This window comes from Pholcus phalangioides, unplaced genomic scaffold (genome assembly GCF_987345545.1).
Source record: "Pholcus phalangioides strain wild (caught in Gottingen) unplaced genomic scaffold, Ppha-v1.0 ptg000004l_1, whole genome shotgun sequence".
NCBI lineage: Eukaryota > Metazoa > Arthropoda > Arachnida > Araneae > Pholcidae > Pholcus > Pholcus phalangioides.
The window spans coordinates 9,870,752-9,886,452 of record NW_028301597.1 but is presented as its reverse complement, the minus strand read 5'-3'; the positions used below and the strand labels follow the sequence as shown (position 1 = coordinate 9,886,452).

The 15,701-nt window shown below is 39.7% G+C and overlaps 1 protein-coding gene across 6 annotated transcripts in view; it reads left to right on the top strand.

Annotated features, from left to right (window-relative positions):
- LOC149086522 (uncharacterized) overlaps positions 1-15,701 on the top strand; it is a 211,156-nt gene that overhangs the window by 136,659 nt on the left and 58,796 nt on the right. For all 6 annotated transcript variants that reach the window (XM_089255984.1, XM_089255983.1, XM_089255979.1 and 3 more), the window contains exon 5: positions 554-1,541. In XM_089255984.1, the coding sequence (XP_089112110.1) occupies positions 554-1,541 (988 nt within the window). The remainder of the gene's footprint in view (positions 1-553; positions 1,542-15,701) is intronic.

Genomic DNA, 15,701 nt, shown 5'->3' with positions numbered 1-15,701 from the left:
TCCAGACTGTTGTAAGGTCCTGTTTTGAGAATTTTTTTTTTAATTTTCTGAAAAATAATTTAATTTGTTGGAAGTGAAATAATCTTGTAAATTTATCGCAAAGGAAATTAAATGTTAATTTTATAGTTTCATTAATTTGTATTTTGTGAAGGGTCCATTTTTCAGAATTTGATTTTTTGAAGGGTCTGGGATACAGGCCAAAGTTTAGGGTGGACAGAACCCTGCTTATGCTTTGATATCTTGCAGGAAATGGGAGACACAGTGAATATGGGCATGCCGGTTAGACCTAACAACTGATGCAATAGAAGTTTCACTTCTTTAAAAAAAATTCAGATAATGAAAATAATCATTCAAAACTTGGTACCAAGTATAAACCAGCTTCTATGCGATGGTTAATTTTTTATGAACTGTTTAAAACCAAATGATAAAATAATTTTTACATTGTAGATCATGTGTATATCACACATGCTTATAAACACAATATTATGTTATGAACTCACTTGTATATCATTATTTGTTTTTCTTTAAATTTTTTTCCATATATTATGAACAGATTACTCCTGATGTCAACAACGGTTCTTACAATCATTTTGTGCTGTCGGAAAAAAATGCAGAAAACTATGAAAATAATCATTCAAAACATAGTACCAAGCGTAAACCAGCTCCTGCACCACCAGTTTTAGCTCCAGTTTCCTCTTCAGTTGTTGTTCAGAGCTCGAGCTTGATTTCTTCCCAGCCAGTTACTAAGTTTGATGAGCTTAGAAGCATAATTTCTCATTCAAGACATAGCTCAGACTCTAGTGGATACCATGAGCCTTCAGTATTTAGTGATTGTTCTGAAAACAAATCTCCAGAAGTACTCATTGTTAATCATGACAGGATGCTTTTGGATAATTACAATACTTCTTGCAAAGATGTTTCAAGCAATCTTGACTCAAAAAGGCATTCAAATCTTTCAACAGGTTACAGAACAGTTACATCATGTTCCAGTATTTCAAATAGCACTATAACAAGAAAAAGAAAAGCACCCCTTCCCCCAACTTTAGTTTTGCCTAATCCCGAAACTCCTCCAGATGATAAATCCAGTAAAAACATATTAGTCATTGCAGAAATAACCACAGACGGGATTGAGTCATGTAATAATACAATGTCTTCAGATCAACTGGAAAATTCGGAAAGTCATCGAAATGAAGAAACCATTTGTAGTAAGAGTTCGCCTGCATTGCTTGAAAAGGGGTTTTTAAATTATGTAGTAAAGGAAAACACTGAATCTTTTTTGGAAGCTTCAGTAGTGGACTCTGCAGACATTCAATACCTTAATAAGCCTATACCTGTCAAAGAATCCGAAGGTAATAAATATGAAGATTTGAGTCATTTCAAAAAACAAAAATCAACTCATTTGAATGTTGAAATGTCTGAAACCAAGGTGTGTGAAAGCTCTACAAAATTATTAAATGTCAAAGAAATTAATCCATGTCTGAAGGCTTCATCTACTGATCTGTCTAATGGTGTGTGCACAAAAACTCTGCCGTACTTTGATGGTAAGTTTACAGTAAATTGAAAAAGATTATTACTATTTATTTATTATTCAGATTAATTGGAATTTATACAAACAGGAAAATTTTCTTGCAACTGGTGTATTATTTTACACATTTAAAATAAAAAATTTCAATATTTGAAGTTAAAGATAATGTAACAGGTTTCAACTGAAATTTCTACAATGGAACTTTATTTTGGAAACATAATTTGTCCTATTATGTGTCTGTCATTTGTGTTCATAATCCAAAACCCTTGTACAGTGAAACTTCTCTTAGAGGGCCACGCAGTGTTCCATAAGACAGTGGCTGACTGTGCAGGTTACTGCTGAATAGTAGTTTATGATGGGAAAAAAAAACTATTTCAGGCGTGTCAAAATAATGGTCAAAATATGTCAAAAAAAGATCATGTTCAGCACCCAAAAAAATATACTTGATTTAACGGGGATGTTCTAGCGGGTTCATTGTTGGAACCAAACCAGGTGGGAGACTGGACATGTCTCACAAGAACAATTTGTGAAAGACATGTTTAGACCTGCACATGCCGGGTCTATTTGTATGAACACATTATGACTAACTCCGGATTTATGAGTGCTTTGCAAATTTTTCTCAAGTATTAAAAATTTTCAAAAATAAAAATATATATAAATGGGTCAATCCAAAATCGTCAAATACTGCCTGAAACTAGACTTTAAAAAAAATTGAGCTCCTAATTCGTAGCGTAATTGTCATCTACTTCCAGAGATTCATACACCTATTAAATAAGTCCTCTGGCAAATTCAAGGAAAACATTGGCAAATTTCAGATAAAGTCATTTATTCATACATAATTCATGCGATTAAATTACATTAGTATTAATTCCATATTATCATTAATTCAATTTAACCACAATCTGTACATTTAACAAAGAAACTGTAGCGACCTCTATTTGAACTTTTACAGATTGCGGAAAAATTATGACGGCGCGCTTCACAGTTTTCTGGCGCAAATGATTGTTACCTAGCAACGAAAGTTGCGATAAAAATTGAATGTTTTCTTTCGCAGTCGGCAAGCAACCATTGTTATGTGATGTCCTTCATTTCTATGTGTCCGTACCAAATAAATCATATTTATTTATTTAAAACCTTCTGATTGTTATTATCATTAAATAATGGAGCTCAACAACCGGACCTACAGATAGGCGCCTACACACTGGTGCCCTGCATTGGTCACTACACTGGTGCCTAAACTGGTGACCCGGACATGATTTCGAACAGCAAGCTTCTCAAGGTAAGCCCGTAATCGTTTCATCCGTTCCAAATAGACAATCCGCAGAATGTCGATCGCATCGCTATAAAGCCGCCTCCATTTTGGGGAAACAATCCAAACTTGTGGTTCATCCAACTAGAAGCACAATTCTCGATCGCAGTGATAACTGCAGATGAAACGAAGTTAAACCACACTATTGCTGGTATCGACAGTCCAAGATTTTGTTCTAGAACCTTCCCAGCAAAATAAATACCACACGCTGAAGACACGTTCGATTCAGGTTTACGCGGAGAGTGAATCATTGAAAATCCTTACGCTACTGCAAGGTTTAGAACTAGGAGATCAAAAACCATAGCATCTGCTTGCCCGAATGCGTGAGCTTGCCGGACATAACTTCAGTGATAACTTACTGAAATCGTTGTGTTTAGCGCGACTCCCTGCTAATGTCCAAGCTATACTTGCTGCTTCAAGCGAAGGGCTTCAACAACTCGTTTCAATGGCAGACAAAATCGCTGAGTTGGCCATTCCAAATATCTGTTCAGCATCTAGTAGGCCTGAGAACGCAGTCAGCCAATCACAAGTCGCAGCTCTGACCAACATAGGCGTAAAGTTTACTCAAAATGTTGGGGGGGGGGGGGCGGGCTCAGTTTCAGTTTCAGTATAATGAAACTTCGTTTATACGACGCACTGAAATTTTTTGAAAATGACCCCTCTCCATCTCCAGACATAGCCCTTTTTTTTAAAGAATTTAATGGTTTTAATTCAAAATCATTGGTTTCTATTTCTGTGGAAAAAATTGTGGTGGGCTGTGTGACATGGACAAAGCCGCAAGTTTCGATACGAACACTTTCTTTGTGCCTTGAATTTCATTGTCCGTACTTTCTTTCAAAAAGAACACGCGGACCAGGCTCTATCGGATTTAGTCAATTTTAGCCATTGCTCCTGTGAAGGGGTGGGACCGTGTCAGAGAAAACTTTTATAAACAATGCACAGCGTTGTCGCTACTGACATAATGATATTGGTACCATCGGATTTGTCTTTGAAATAGCTAATAGACTATACCAATATCGTCTATTTACGTTGCAAACTTCTCGAGATAAAGCGCAAAACAATTTCGCTACGAAAGCGGGACGCAAGCCTGGTGTCCAGACCGGAAAGCTATTTAAACCAGAGTAGTACCCAGGGCTGCAACTAGACTCTTGGTCAGTCGGGGAAGCATGCTCCCCAGATATTTTGGCGCCCCTTTATAATGCCGAAGAAGAGCTTAGATGGTAAAATTTGTGCCCCTTCTGGCCTGGCGCACCAGACCACCCTGCTCCCCCTAGTTGTGGCCCTGGTAGTACCATTAGATTTGCTTTAAAATGCCTATCATTGGCTTATATTTGCATTGCGAAGCCGGGCCTTTCACTTAAACAAAAGAGATTTACCAGACCACGGGCTTCCAAATGTTTAGAACAGCGGTTCTCAACCAGTGCTTCGGGGAGCCCTTGGGGCTCCTTGTGAACTCTCCAGGGGCTCCGGGGCCGCTCAAAGAAAATTAAAAAAAAAATAAATAAAATTAATTAATTGTAAATACTTTTAAATAGTAAAAATAAATCAGTAACTTTGATAAATAATTAGAAAATTGGCTTACGGGGCTCCGCCATGGAATTTTTTTACTTGAAAGGGCTACACGAGTTAAAAAAAGTTGAGAACCGCTTGTTTAGAATGACTGACCTATAGTACGAAGGCCGCAGGTACTTGGTCAGCACAGGGCAAGCATGCATTTTGGCACCCCCTTGTAATGTTGAAGTAAAGAGGTTGTTGGTTTAGAAACTAGATTAAACATTTTCCTCCCCAACCTTCAGTAAATTTATGATGTAAAAAATAAAACACAATAGAATTCGTACCCCTCAACCCTTTTTCACTCTTCTCCACCCCTCTAAATAATAGGCCAAGTAATGGTTATTGTCTCGAGCTGGAGCCCTGTCAGCACCAACTTTGCCTTTGGGGGAAGGGTGCGGGCATGACATCCATCCCAAGAAAGTAGTGAGAGATGAGCAGGCCTAGATATAAGAGTTTCCAAAAATCCTCCTAAAACAGTGGTTCTAAACCTTTTTCAAACCGCGGCCCGATGAATAAAATTCAATGAGTCTACGGCCCGGTCTGCAATAATTTACTCATTCATAAGGTAATAAATAATTAATAAACAGCCAATTACTTTTTAATTCAGTGCAAATTAATTGATTAATTAATTAAAACCATTTACACAAACAAATTGATTAATTTATTTAAAACTTTTAATCAATTTAGGGGCCATTCAAGTATTATGTCAGCATCGATGGGGGGGGGGATTTCTGATTTGCTGACTTTTGATGGCAAGGGGGTTTGGATAATGCTTACGTCATCAGCCACCCTTTATAATTTTTAATGTCATGTTACTCTGTGTGCCAAAAAGGAGGAAAACCTTTCGATAGTTTGTGGGCAGTTGAAGTAACACCCCTCCCCCCTATTGATAAGTGCCCTATACAGGGGTGGGAACTTTACGCCAATTGCGCTGCAACTAATATCTTGCGCCATCCTGCTCCAATAGTGTATTTTCGTATTTTTCTGCGCCAAATAGCGAATTTTGCTTCAGTATGCCTGGAATTTCGGAAAGGACGGAAAAAATTTTTTGCTCCTGCTAGCTACGAAACGATTCTTTCCGAGAAGAGCATGTTTTATTCCTCTATACCTAAACTACCGCCTTAAATTATCGGCCCCTCATCGGGCTTTCCATTGTGAAACCCCGATATTATCCGTGATCGTCGAACTGAAGATGGTTTGCAATGTCTTTCAGCGTCAAAGTGCAAATGCAAGTGTTTCCGTTTAAAAAAAAAAAATTGCCACTGGAAGCAGCAGAAATTACTGTAGTCGATCATCATTGTGTTAAATCCATGTTTCGTGAAAAAAGAATTTCATTCCGGGAGTAAAAAGCGCATGTCCGCCGAATTACGAATGTTAGTTTAGAAACTTCGGCGAATAACGAGCGTTAAATCGCCAATATCGCCAAATAACGACTGTCAGATCGCCAATTTCGCCAAATAACTAGTGTCAGATCGCCAATCTCGCGAGATAATGAGTGCTGAATCGCCAAACATCGTAGTGATTCTTCCGAAATTCTCTCCCATTTTGCAACAATTTCTTTCCGAGTATGAAAAAATTGAGAACGTATAGAAAAGTTTTAGCCCATTTGAAGTGCTGTGGTTCTAGACAGCCTATAGTGCCCTCAGTAAGCAAAAATCATCTTAACTAGACTGGTGTGAAAATTTTTATGACAGCCTCTCTTTCAAATACTAAAAACAAAAAACAAGCTGATGAAAAGATGTTTGATAACAAAAGACAGTGCAGTTGTTTTATTTTTAAAAAAGGTGAGGGTTAACGAAAATATTCTTAATTTCCTTGCTCCAATTTATAAATATCTGCTCCGAATCCTATATTTAGCTGTTCCAAAACTGCTCAAAATGCAGCATTTTGCTGCTTCAAAGCTGCTCCGAAATGGACTTTGTAGGCTCTGCCATTGACGCTGGGGGGGGGGGGGGTGGATTACCTCTCCCTCAACGTATAATAAAAATAATTTAGTTAATTTAATAATTTAAATAGTTTATTTAATTCAGTAATTTAAGTTATTTTTTAATTTAATAATTTAAAATAATATTGTTAAAAATGTCATTTTACAGTTTTTAGTCATTATGCACTGCTCAAAACAATTAGGGGAGCAAGCAAAAAAGTGAAGAAAACTGTGCGAGACAGCCACGTATTGGCATACAATGGATAGTACACGCGTATCAATGCGCAATACAGAAAAAAGACGTAAAAAAATTTGGAATTAAGCTTTAATTCTTTGAAAATATGGAAAAAACATGAAAAGATGATTTAGGGCAACAATTTGGTTACATGTAAACGATTAAAAAAAGTACTGTTTAGACATGATGGATGCATGAGTTTTAATAGGGCGTGTGGTCTCCTCGAACAGCTAAGACTGCTGCACACCTGTTTGCCATGGATACGATGATGTTATCGATCAGACTTTGGGGAATACTGTTCCACTCCTCAAGAAGTGCAATCTGCAAGTCTCGGACAGTAACAGGCGGCCTTGGTCGCGCAGCAATGCGTCGTCCGAGCATGTCCCAAACATGCTTGATTGGATTCAGGTCAGGAGAGCACGCTGGCCATTCCATACGCTGTATTGTTTCCGCTTCAAGCATGTTCTCCACCAGATGAGCTCTATGCGGTCGGGCATTATCATCCTGGAAAACAAAGGAATCTCCAATGGCTCCAGCGTAAGGGATGACATGAGGTCGCAGTATCTCGTCTGCATACCTTCGGGCCGTCAAAGTGCCATTCCGAATGATATGCAGGCCCATACGTCCGCCTATGCTGATTCCACCCCCATACCATCCAACCAGCTCGTCTGTATTGTGACCTTTCACGAACGAATGCAGGGTTATTTCGAGTGCCCCTGTTCCTCCATACCAGAACACGTCAGGTGTCACACTCCAGACTGAATCGGGACTCGTCTGTAAACAGCACTTGGCTCCAATCATGTTGCTCCCAATCTCGATGTTCAGCAGCCCATCTTCTTCGGGCCGCACGGTGGCGTGGGGTCAATGAAATGCAGACCATTGGCCTACGTGCATAGAGCCCTCCCTCATGACGCCGATTACATACTGTTTGGCTGGACACCCTTTGTCCTGTTGCCAAGAGCAACCGTCTTTGCAGCTGCGTAGCATTCTCTGTTCTGTTTCGATGGGCTGTTAACTGTATATACCGGTCATCAGTTGCTGTAGTGCCGCGTGGCCCACCTTGCCCTGGTCGACGTCTAACATTTCCTGTTTCTTGGAATCGATTCCACAGCCTTGCAACAACACTTCTGGCGACTCCAACAGCGTCCGTGACACTACATTGTGTTTGCCCGGATTCCAGTCTGCCTATAACACGCCATGCCACGGATTCCGGTAAATCACATTGTTGAGACATCCTCAAGTCACCTTGTCTCAAAAAAAAATACTGCGCAATCGAATTTCACAGTTACGGCAGTAAAACAGACGTTTCTGCAACATCCCGATTTCTGCCCTCATCTCCTTTTTCTGGTTTTTGATGTCATGAACTTTGATTTGCATATGAAGTTTTCTTCTTCCGTTTCCTGCTAGGCTTTAAATTATGGATGATTCATTTTATGTTACTTATCGGTATACATCTTTGCGTAATTTTGTTAAAACCACGTGCTCCCCTAATTGTTTTGAGCAGTGTAGTAAATTTCTTAAAATTTGTTGGAACGTACAGAAAATAGTGCCCTCAGTAAGCAAAGATCATCTTAAATAGCCGGGTGCAAAAAATTTTATGACAGCTGCTCTTTCAAACAAATTGTCAAAAGCCTAAAACACCAAAAACAAAAATCAAGCTGAAGAAAAGATGTTTGATATCAAAAGACAGTGCAGTTTTATTTTGAAAAGGGTTGAGGGTTAACGAAAATATTCTTGTTAATTTCACTGTTCCAATTTATAAATATCTGCTCCGGATCCCATATTTTGCTGCTCCAAAGTGGATTTAGTCACTTCACACCCTATAGAGCCACTTTAGTGATCTTTAAATGTTTCACAGAATCAAGTGATCTGGAAATGTGACCGGGTCGCTTAAGTGCTCCGGAACTGTGCCACGCATTACTCAAGTGATCCGTAATTATATGCCACGAATCACTTAAATAATCGGAGAATTTGCCGCGGGTAACTTGAGTGATGTAGAACCACACTGGGGGCTACTTAAGTGCTTTAAAACTATGTCACATCTCACTTAAGGGATCTCTAAATGTGTCATGGATAGCTTAAATGTTCTGGAACTGTGTCCTGGGTCACGTGATTTGAAAATGTGCCATGGGCCGCTTAAATGCTCTGGAATAATACCACGGGACACTTAAACGATCTGTAAATATGCCACTTAGTTCATTTTTACAAAATTAGGTTGGAGGAGGGCAGGTAGCATCTTATAACCCCAAGGCCATATTTGGTCCGCGGGCCGAGGGCCTTTATGCGATTCATCATTATATGGCTTAGAGGGTGGGTCGCAACGAATTTATTAAAGATAAATTTTGAGTTCATAGCCTTCGAATTCGAATAACATTGAAATTAACAGAAATTGATTATAATCACACACACACACACACACATATATATATATATAGGCCGCTCGAAGGAAATTAAAAAAAACTAAAATTTAAAAAAATAATTGCAAATACTTTTAAATAGAAAAAATAAATCAGTAACTTTGATAAATAATTAAAAAATTGGCCTATGGGGCTCTGCCATAAAATTTTTTTACTTGAAAGGGCTCCGCGAGTCAGAAAAGGTTGAGAACTACTGGTTATATATATATAAAGGTATTTTCTTCAGAAATTTTAATTAAAAATTATTTTTTTTCATAAAAAAAATAATTTTTTGATCGTCAGAGGGGAGAGGGCACAAGCTCTCCCATGCCTCCCCTCCTGTGTGCATCTCTGATCCCACCAATATGCATTAGGATTCCGAGAGGCAGAGCTGATGACGAAATTTTGCTGACAGGGGGGTGGGTCAGAGTTTTGCTGACGAGGGGGGAAGGGGGTCAAAAATGGCTAAAAGTTTGCTTACGTAATACTTGAACGGCCGCTTATGAGTTGAATTCATTATTATCTTACGGTCTTAACGAACTGTTAGAACGTTTTTCCTTTTCGGTACTGTATTAATAACGCACAGAAGTCAAAATAGGTACGTATGAACGAAGTGTTTTATCAGCAACTGCAAACATCATCATTGGAAAATATAATTGATCACAAAATTAAATTGAGAGGTCTTAATATTGAGTTTCATAGAATAATTTTTCAGTTTCATTCACAGTGGGAAAAATGAGAATGTTGCTATACATTTAAATTTATTTGTGCTGACTTACATCGACGTAATACTTATTTATTAGCACATTTTGTTAATAATTTAGTGTGAACTATATTTTATTACTGAATTTGGTATTTTATATAAACTAGAAAAAAAGTAATGATGTAAAAAAATTCTACATTGTAACTCACCATAAAAGTTAGCTGAAGAGTAGGAGATTATTCAATGTTGGGCGAAACACTTGTGTAGGTATATTCACTATAGATGCTCATGTAAATTGTGTAACTTTATAAATTTCAAGCGATTTTTCTACTATAAAATTTGAAAACTTTTCTCTAAATTCGTAACAAAAATTTATATTTGTGAACCTATCATTTGAATTAATGAACAATACTATACTGGGAAAAAAGCACAACGAAAACTCGCAACGTAATTCACTGCATACAAAGAAAACTGTACGGTACATCACCAGTCATGTGCACCTTGATGGCCAATTCAAAACACAATATATTCAGCTGGTACTTCACTGATTAGTCGCTGACATCTGCCATACACATGCCAATTACTTCCTTCATTTCTGAGAACAGGTTAATACGCCCTCCATCATTATAATTGGACTGCTAGAGATTTTTAGGTGTTTTGCTGTTGGTCGGTCATAAATATAGGAAATTCTTAATCACTCACCGGTTTATAGTACTTTGAAGTTATGCGGCTTGGCCTCTGGCGAGTAGCACAAATGTAAAACGTGTGTCTGGATCCCCTGTCCTATTGATGCACCCACTGTATCCCTGGGGCAGAGCAAGAAAGCCTCCACACAACCGAAAATAAAAGAAAGAAAAGATGGCTCTCACCACAAGGAAGGCCGCACAGAGCTCCTGGCTGAAGTCTCAGGAGGAATTTTTTCATATAAGTTCACAACAGCTGCGGGCAGGGGGATTGGGAAATCCTGCCCTGATACCCACAAAACATCTCAATCCAGAAGCCTTGTTCGATGACGTGGGGGCCCATTGCTGAGAGATACTTTGCAGATAAATTATATTGAATGTACAGTGTAGTGTTCTGTATGCGCGTCTCTCAGTTAAAACCTTGACGTAACAATATGGTATAAGGCTCCAGAGCATAAGAAGAAGAAAAGCCCCAGGAGACCGGAGGTTGCAAAAACAAAATTGGACATTCGAAAATAAACAGAGAGAGAGAAGGGTGTGGAAAAGCGATCGAGTAGGATCGTCGTCTCATGTTAACGTTCTTATTTTATTTTTTTTTATCAATAAATTTCTGTTTATGCTTGTCATCATGAGTGCTCACTATTCAAAGAACATAAGGTCACTACATTGGCGCAGTCGGTCAGGATAGTGAGCAATAGATCAGACAATATTTAACGGAAAAGTTTTCGTCGTGAGAAGGCGACGCGAAGAGAACTTTTGTCGTGAGGAGACGATACGAAGAGCACTTGAAGAGTGTTGGAAGAACGAAGGAAAAGTGCGGTGAGTGTTTTTTTTCATAAGAAAATTCGCTGGTTTTCTTTTCTTTGAGAGAATCATGGCTTTCTTAGCCAGAGGCAAAAAAGAGGACTTACAGCAAGTCGCTGCGGAAATGGGACTTGAAAATGTTATGCAGATGAAAGTATTTCAACTCAAATCCGCAATAACGGAGGCAGAATGCTATGACAAAGAGTTCTTCGAACAGTTTTTGAACACCGTAATCGAGGAGAGAAAACGAACAGAGATGGAAGCAAGCGAGGAGAGAAAACGGAAAGAGATGGAAGCAAGTGAGGAGAGAAAACGGAAAGAGATGGAAGCAAGTGAGGAGAGACGAATGGAGTTCGAACTCAGAAAAATGCAACTAGAAAATGAAGGGATTCGCATCAGCGTGGCAGGTGAATCCCCGATTAATTCAATGGCAAGGCCAAGGCTAGAGCTACAGAACATTTTGCAAAAGTTCAATCCGAAGAGCAACGAGATTAGCCTCTACCTGGTGCTGTTTGAAAGGCAAGCGAAAAGAGCCGAAATAAAAAGGGAACTTTGGGTTTCATATCTGATTGGACTATTACCGTATGATGTGGCGCAAGTCATTGCTAGAGAAAATGAAGAGACGACAGATGACTATGACCAAGTCAAATCCATTTTGCTTAAGAGATATGAGCTTACTCCCGAGAGGTTTCGACAGATGTTCACGAAGCACAGTAAACGATCGGAAGCAACGTGGTGTGATTTTGCTTATGAACTCAGAAACTTCTTCACTGAATGGATCCGAAGCCTGGAGATTACCACGGTTGAAGAACTGTCTGATTTGATTATTACGGATCAGATAAACCGGAAAGTACCGTCAGAGATTCGAGATCATTTTATTGACGAGTGGTCTCAATTCAAGCGACCCGACATCCTTGCTAGTAAATTGGATGACTACGAGAACGTCAGGGCAGACATCGGCAAGAGTTCGAAGGATTTCTTTGAAGAAGAAAAGTCATCGTTACAGCGACAACACTTCAGCTATGGAGAGGGACGAGAAACATTGACAAAAACAGCATATCCACCACCAAATCGGAAGTATCGTTGCGATAAAGGCTGGAACAAGACCGAAAATACGAATATCAGAAAAAGCCCAAAGGAGTGTTACATCTGTGGTTTGAATCATTTTGCTCGAGATTGTGACCAAAGATATAAGGCGAACATGAAAGAAAACCCTGAAGATGATGTGTTGACCGCAGAAATTCGATCGGAATTATTTGATTCGAGTGAGCCAAATCTGGATCTGAACCCTTTACATTATGCAGATATTTGTGTAGGAAATAGAAAAATCAGAAGCTTGGTGGATTCTGGATGTCAAATTCCAGTGATTCGTTCGGACTGTATACCGGAATCAATAATTAAGAAAGGGAAGATCATTTTAACGAGTGCGTTTGGAGAAAGAATTGAAGCTTCACTTGTGAATGTTAGTGCTTCGTTGAAAGTGGGAAACAACGAAAATTTTTGTAAACCTGTTGAAATCCTCGCTGCAGTAACAGATAAAATTTGAGAACAGTGCATTATTCCACCAAACGTACATGGATTACTTTGCGAGACTGCAGACACCGAAGAAGGGCGATTGTCTTTCCCCACTGAAAGGGAAAAGCACCATCCTCCTGCGACGGAGCGAAGTGAGGAGGGCGTGTGAGCAAGTATTGAAGAAGAGGACAAGGTGTCACCTCTACCTGAGGCTGAGAATGAAGTTGGTTTCGGATATAGCAATAGGAATCTGCAGAGTGCTATCTTGTGTAAGCAACAAAACAGGTGCAAATCGTTGAAAGAGCTGTGGAAAGACGCATCTAAGGAGAAAGGAAACTTTTTCTTACTAGGCGGCTTGTTATTTCATAAAGATAAGGTTGCTGGTGAAACTGTTAATCAATTAGTTTTGCCGGAAAACAGAAGGCAACAGGTTTTGAAATTAGCACATGAATCCCTGTTTGGTAGCCATATGGGACAAAAGAAAACCAATGAGAGAATTAGTTATAGCTTCTATTGGCCAAATATGACGGTGGATGTTGCGGAATTTTGTAAATCTTGTGAAAGCTGTCAGCTACGTAGTCCGGAAAAAGGCCATTGACAAAATTCCAATCACGCCGGTGCTGCGACCCGGGTTACCGTTCGAAGTGGTTAATGTCGATGTTATTGGACCATTGAACCCCCTTCTGCATGCAAACATAAATATGTTTTGTGCGTGGTTGATCAGCATTCTCGATGGCCAGAAGCTATACCCCTTCGCTCCTTGACAGCGAGGGCGACGTGTGAGGCGTTATTGAGTATTTTTATGAGGACTGGAATACCAAATGTTATCGCTAGTGATCAAGGTACTAATTTTGTTTCTAAGCTCACACAAGAATTCGCAGAACGATTGGGGTGCTCGCCCAGGTTTTCAGTACCTGGATATCCTGCAAGTAACGGGCTCGTAGAGCGGTATAATCGAGTCTTGAAGAACACCCTTCATCATATAATCCGTTCTGATCCGAGCAACTGGGACAAGTATATTCCATACGTATTGTTTGCATACAGAGAGGTACCTAATTGTACGACCGGCGTCTCGCCTTTCAAGTTGATGTATGGCAGAGAAGCTAGGGGTCCTCTGAGTGTGCTCAAGTCCAGCTGGTGTGGCGATGTCCCTATACCTTTGAACATGGACAAGTCCATTGTAGATTACTTACAAGAACAAAAAATCAATTTCGAACGTGCGGCAGAGCAAGCGTCAGTAATTGCAGCAGGCAAACAGAAAACGTATGCGGATTATTTCAACAGTCGTGCTGTTCCAAAAGAATTTCAAGTGGGTGAGCAAGTGTATCTGCTGATCCCAGACTCATCAAACAAACTTTACGCATGATGGACGGGTCCTGGGGAAGTCGTTGAGTTCCGTCCTCCCCACTCGTACAAAGTAAAACTGCCGGATAGAAAAGTTCGACATTGTCATGCTAATAAAATCAGGAGGTATTTTCCGAGAGTGAATGCAGTAGGAATCATCTTCGAGGATGATCAAGCGTTTGGGGAGATTCAAGCTTCACCTAGAATCAATTCGGGATATCCATCGGCAGATATTACCTCCGAGGTTGACACGAATCACCTCCCAGTGGAAATACAAAGTCAATTGAGGGATTTACTTCACCGGCATCGAGACATATTTACTGGGAAGGTACAGAAAGCAAAAGTTGGTGGCCATAAAATAAGACTGGAACCCGATAAAGAACGGAAGAAGCCATATGTTTACAGGATTCCAGAAGCATTGAAATCACAAGTGGATGCCCAGATAGATGAACTGATTGAATTAGATCTGATTGAAGAATGTTCATCAGAGATTGCTCATCCAGTGGTCTGCGTAAGTAAGAAAGACGGGGGATTGCGCTTGTGCGTTGATTACAGGTGTCTGAACGGCGTGACAAAGATGGATGATTTCCCTATGGAAGATGTCGTCCAACTGATATATAGTATAGGGAAAGCAAATGTTATAACCACTTTGGATTTGTTGAAAGGCTATTGGGCAATTCCTATGGAAGAAGAAAGTCGGGATCTGACCTCGTTCAAAACCCATCGAGCGCAATACAGATTTAAGGTGATGCCCTTTGGATTGAAAAACGCTGCAGCCACCTTTCAGAGAGAAATTAATCGAGCATTAGATCAATATAAAGATTTTGCAAGGGCATACATAGATGACATTGCGATATTTTCAAATGATATGGATAGTCATTTGAAACATCTGGGCATCATTTTGGCAAGGCTGAAAGAGTTACGATTTACTGTGAATCTGCGAAAGTGTGATTTCGCAAAGCCAGAGATTAAATACCTTGGGCACATCATAGGCTCGGGTAAACATCAAGCAGATCCCGAAAAGATCAAAGCCATCACTCGACTATCAAGACCCCGAACGAAGAAGGATCTACGAAGCCTGCTCGGGCTTTGTAACTACTATCGGGAATACATTCCTAGCTATGCTGAAATAGCATTCCCTTTGACAGAGTTAACCAAAAGGAAAATTCCTGATGTATTACCGTGGGAGGAAACACATGAACTTGCATTCAACAAGTTGAAGTCGTCCTTAGCAAGTGCCTCTGCTTTGAGTACTCCAAATATGAACAAGGCTTTTGTAATCCATACTGATGCATCTCTGATTGGTGTTGGTTGTTGTTTATCACAAACTGTGGACGGTAAACTGCATCCTGTAGCGTATGCTAGCCAGAAGTTCAACAAAACTCAGCAGTTATGGTCCACGATAGAACGAGAAGCTTTTGCTCTTGTGTGGAGTTTGAAGAAGTTCGAGTCATTATTGTTTGGAGCAGAAATAGTGCCGTATACTGATCACAACCCACTATCATACTTGACAAAGTGTGCACCACAATCCTTGCGATTGCAACGTTGGGTGTTTGCTCTACAGAAGTTCAACATAAAAATTGAACATTGCCCAGGCGCAAAAATGTCTCACGCAGATGCATTGTCAAGGCTGTTTGCCAGTGAATAGTTGTAAACATTTCCAGATTCATACAGAAGAATCCAGGCTGTGTTTATATGTAAACCCAATC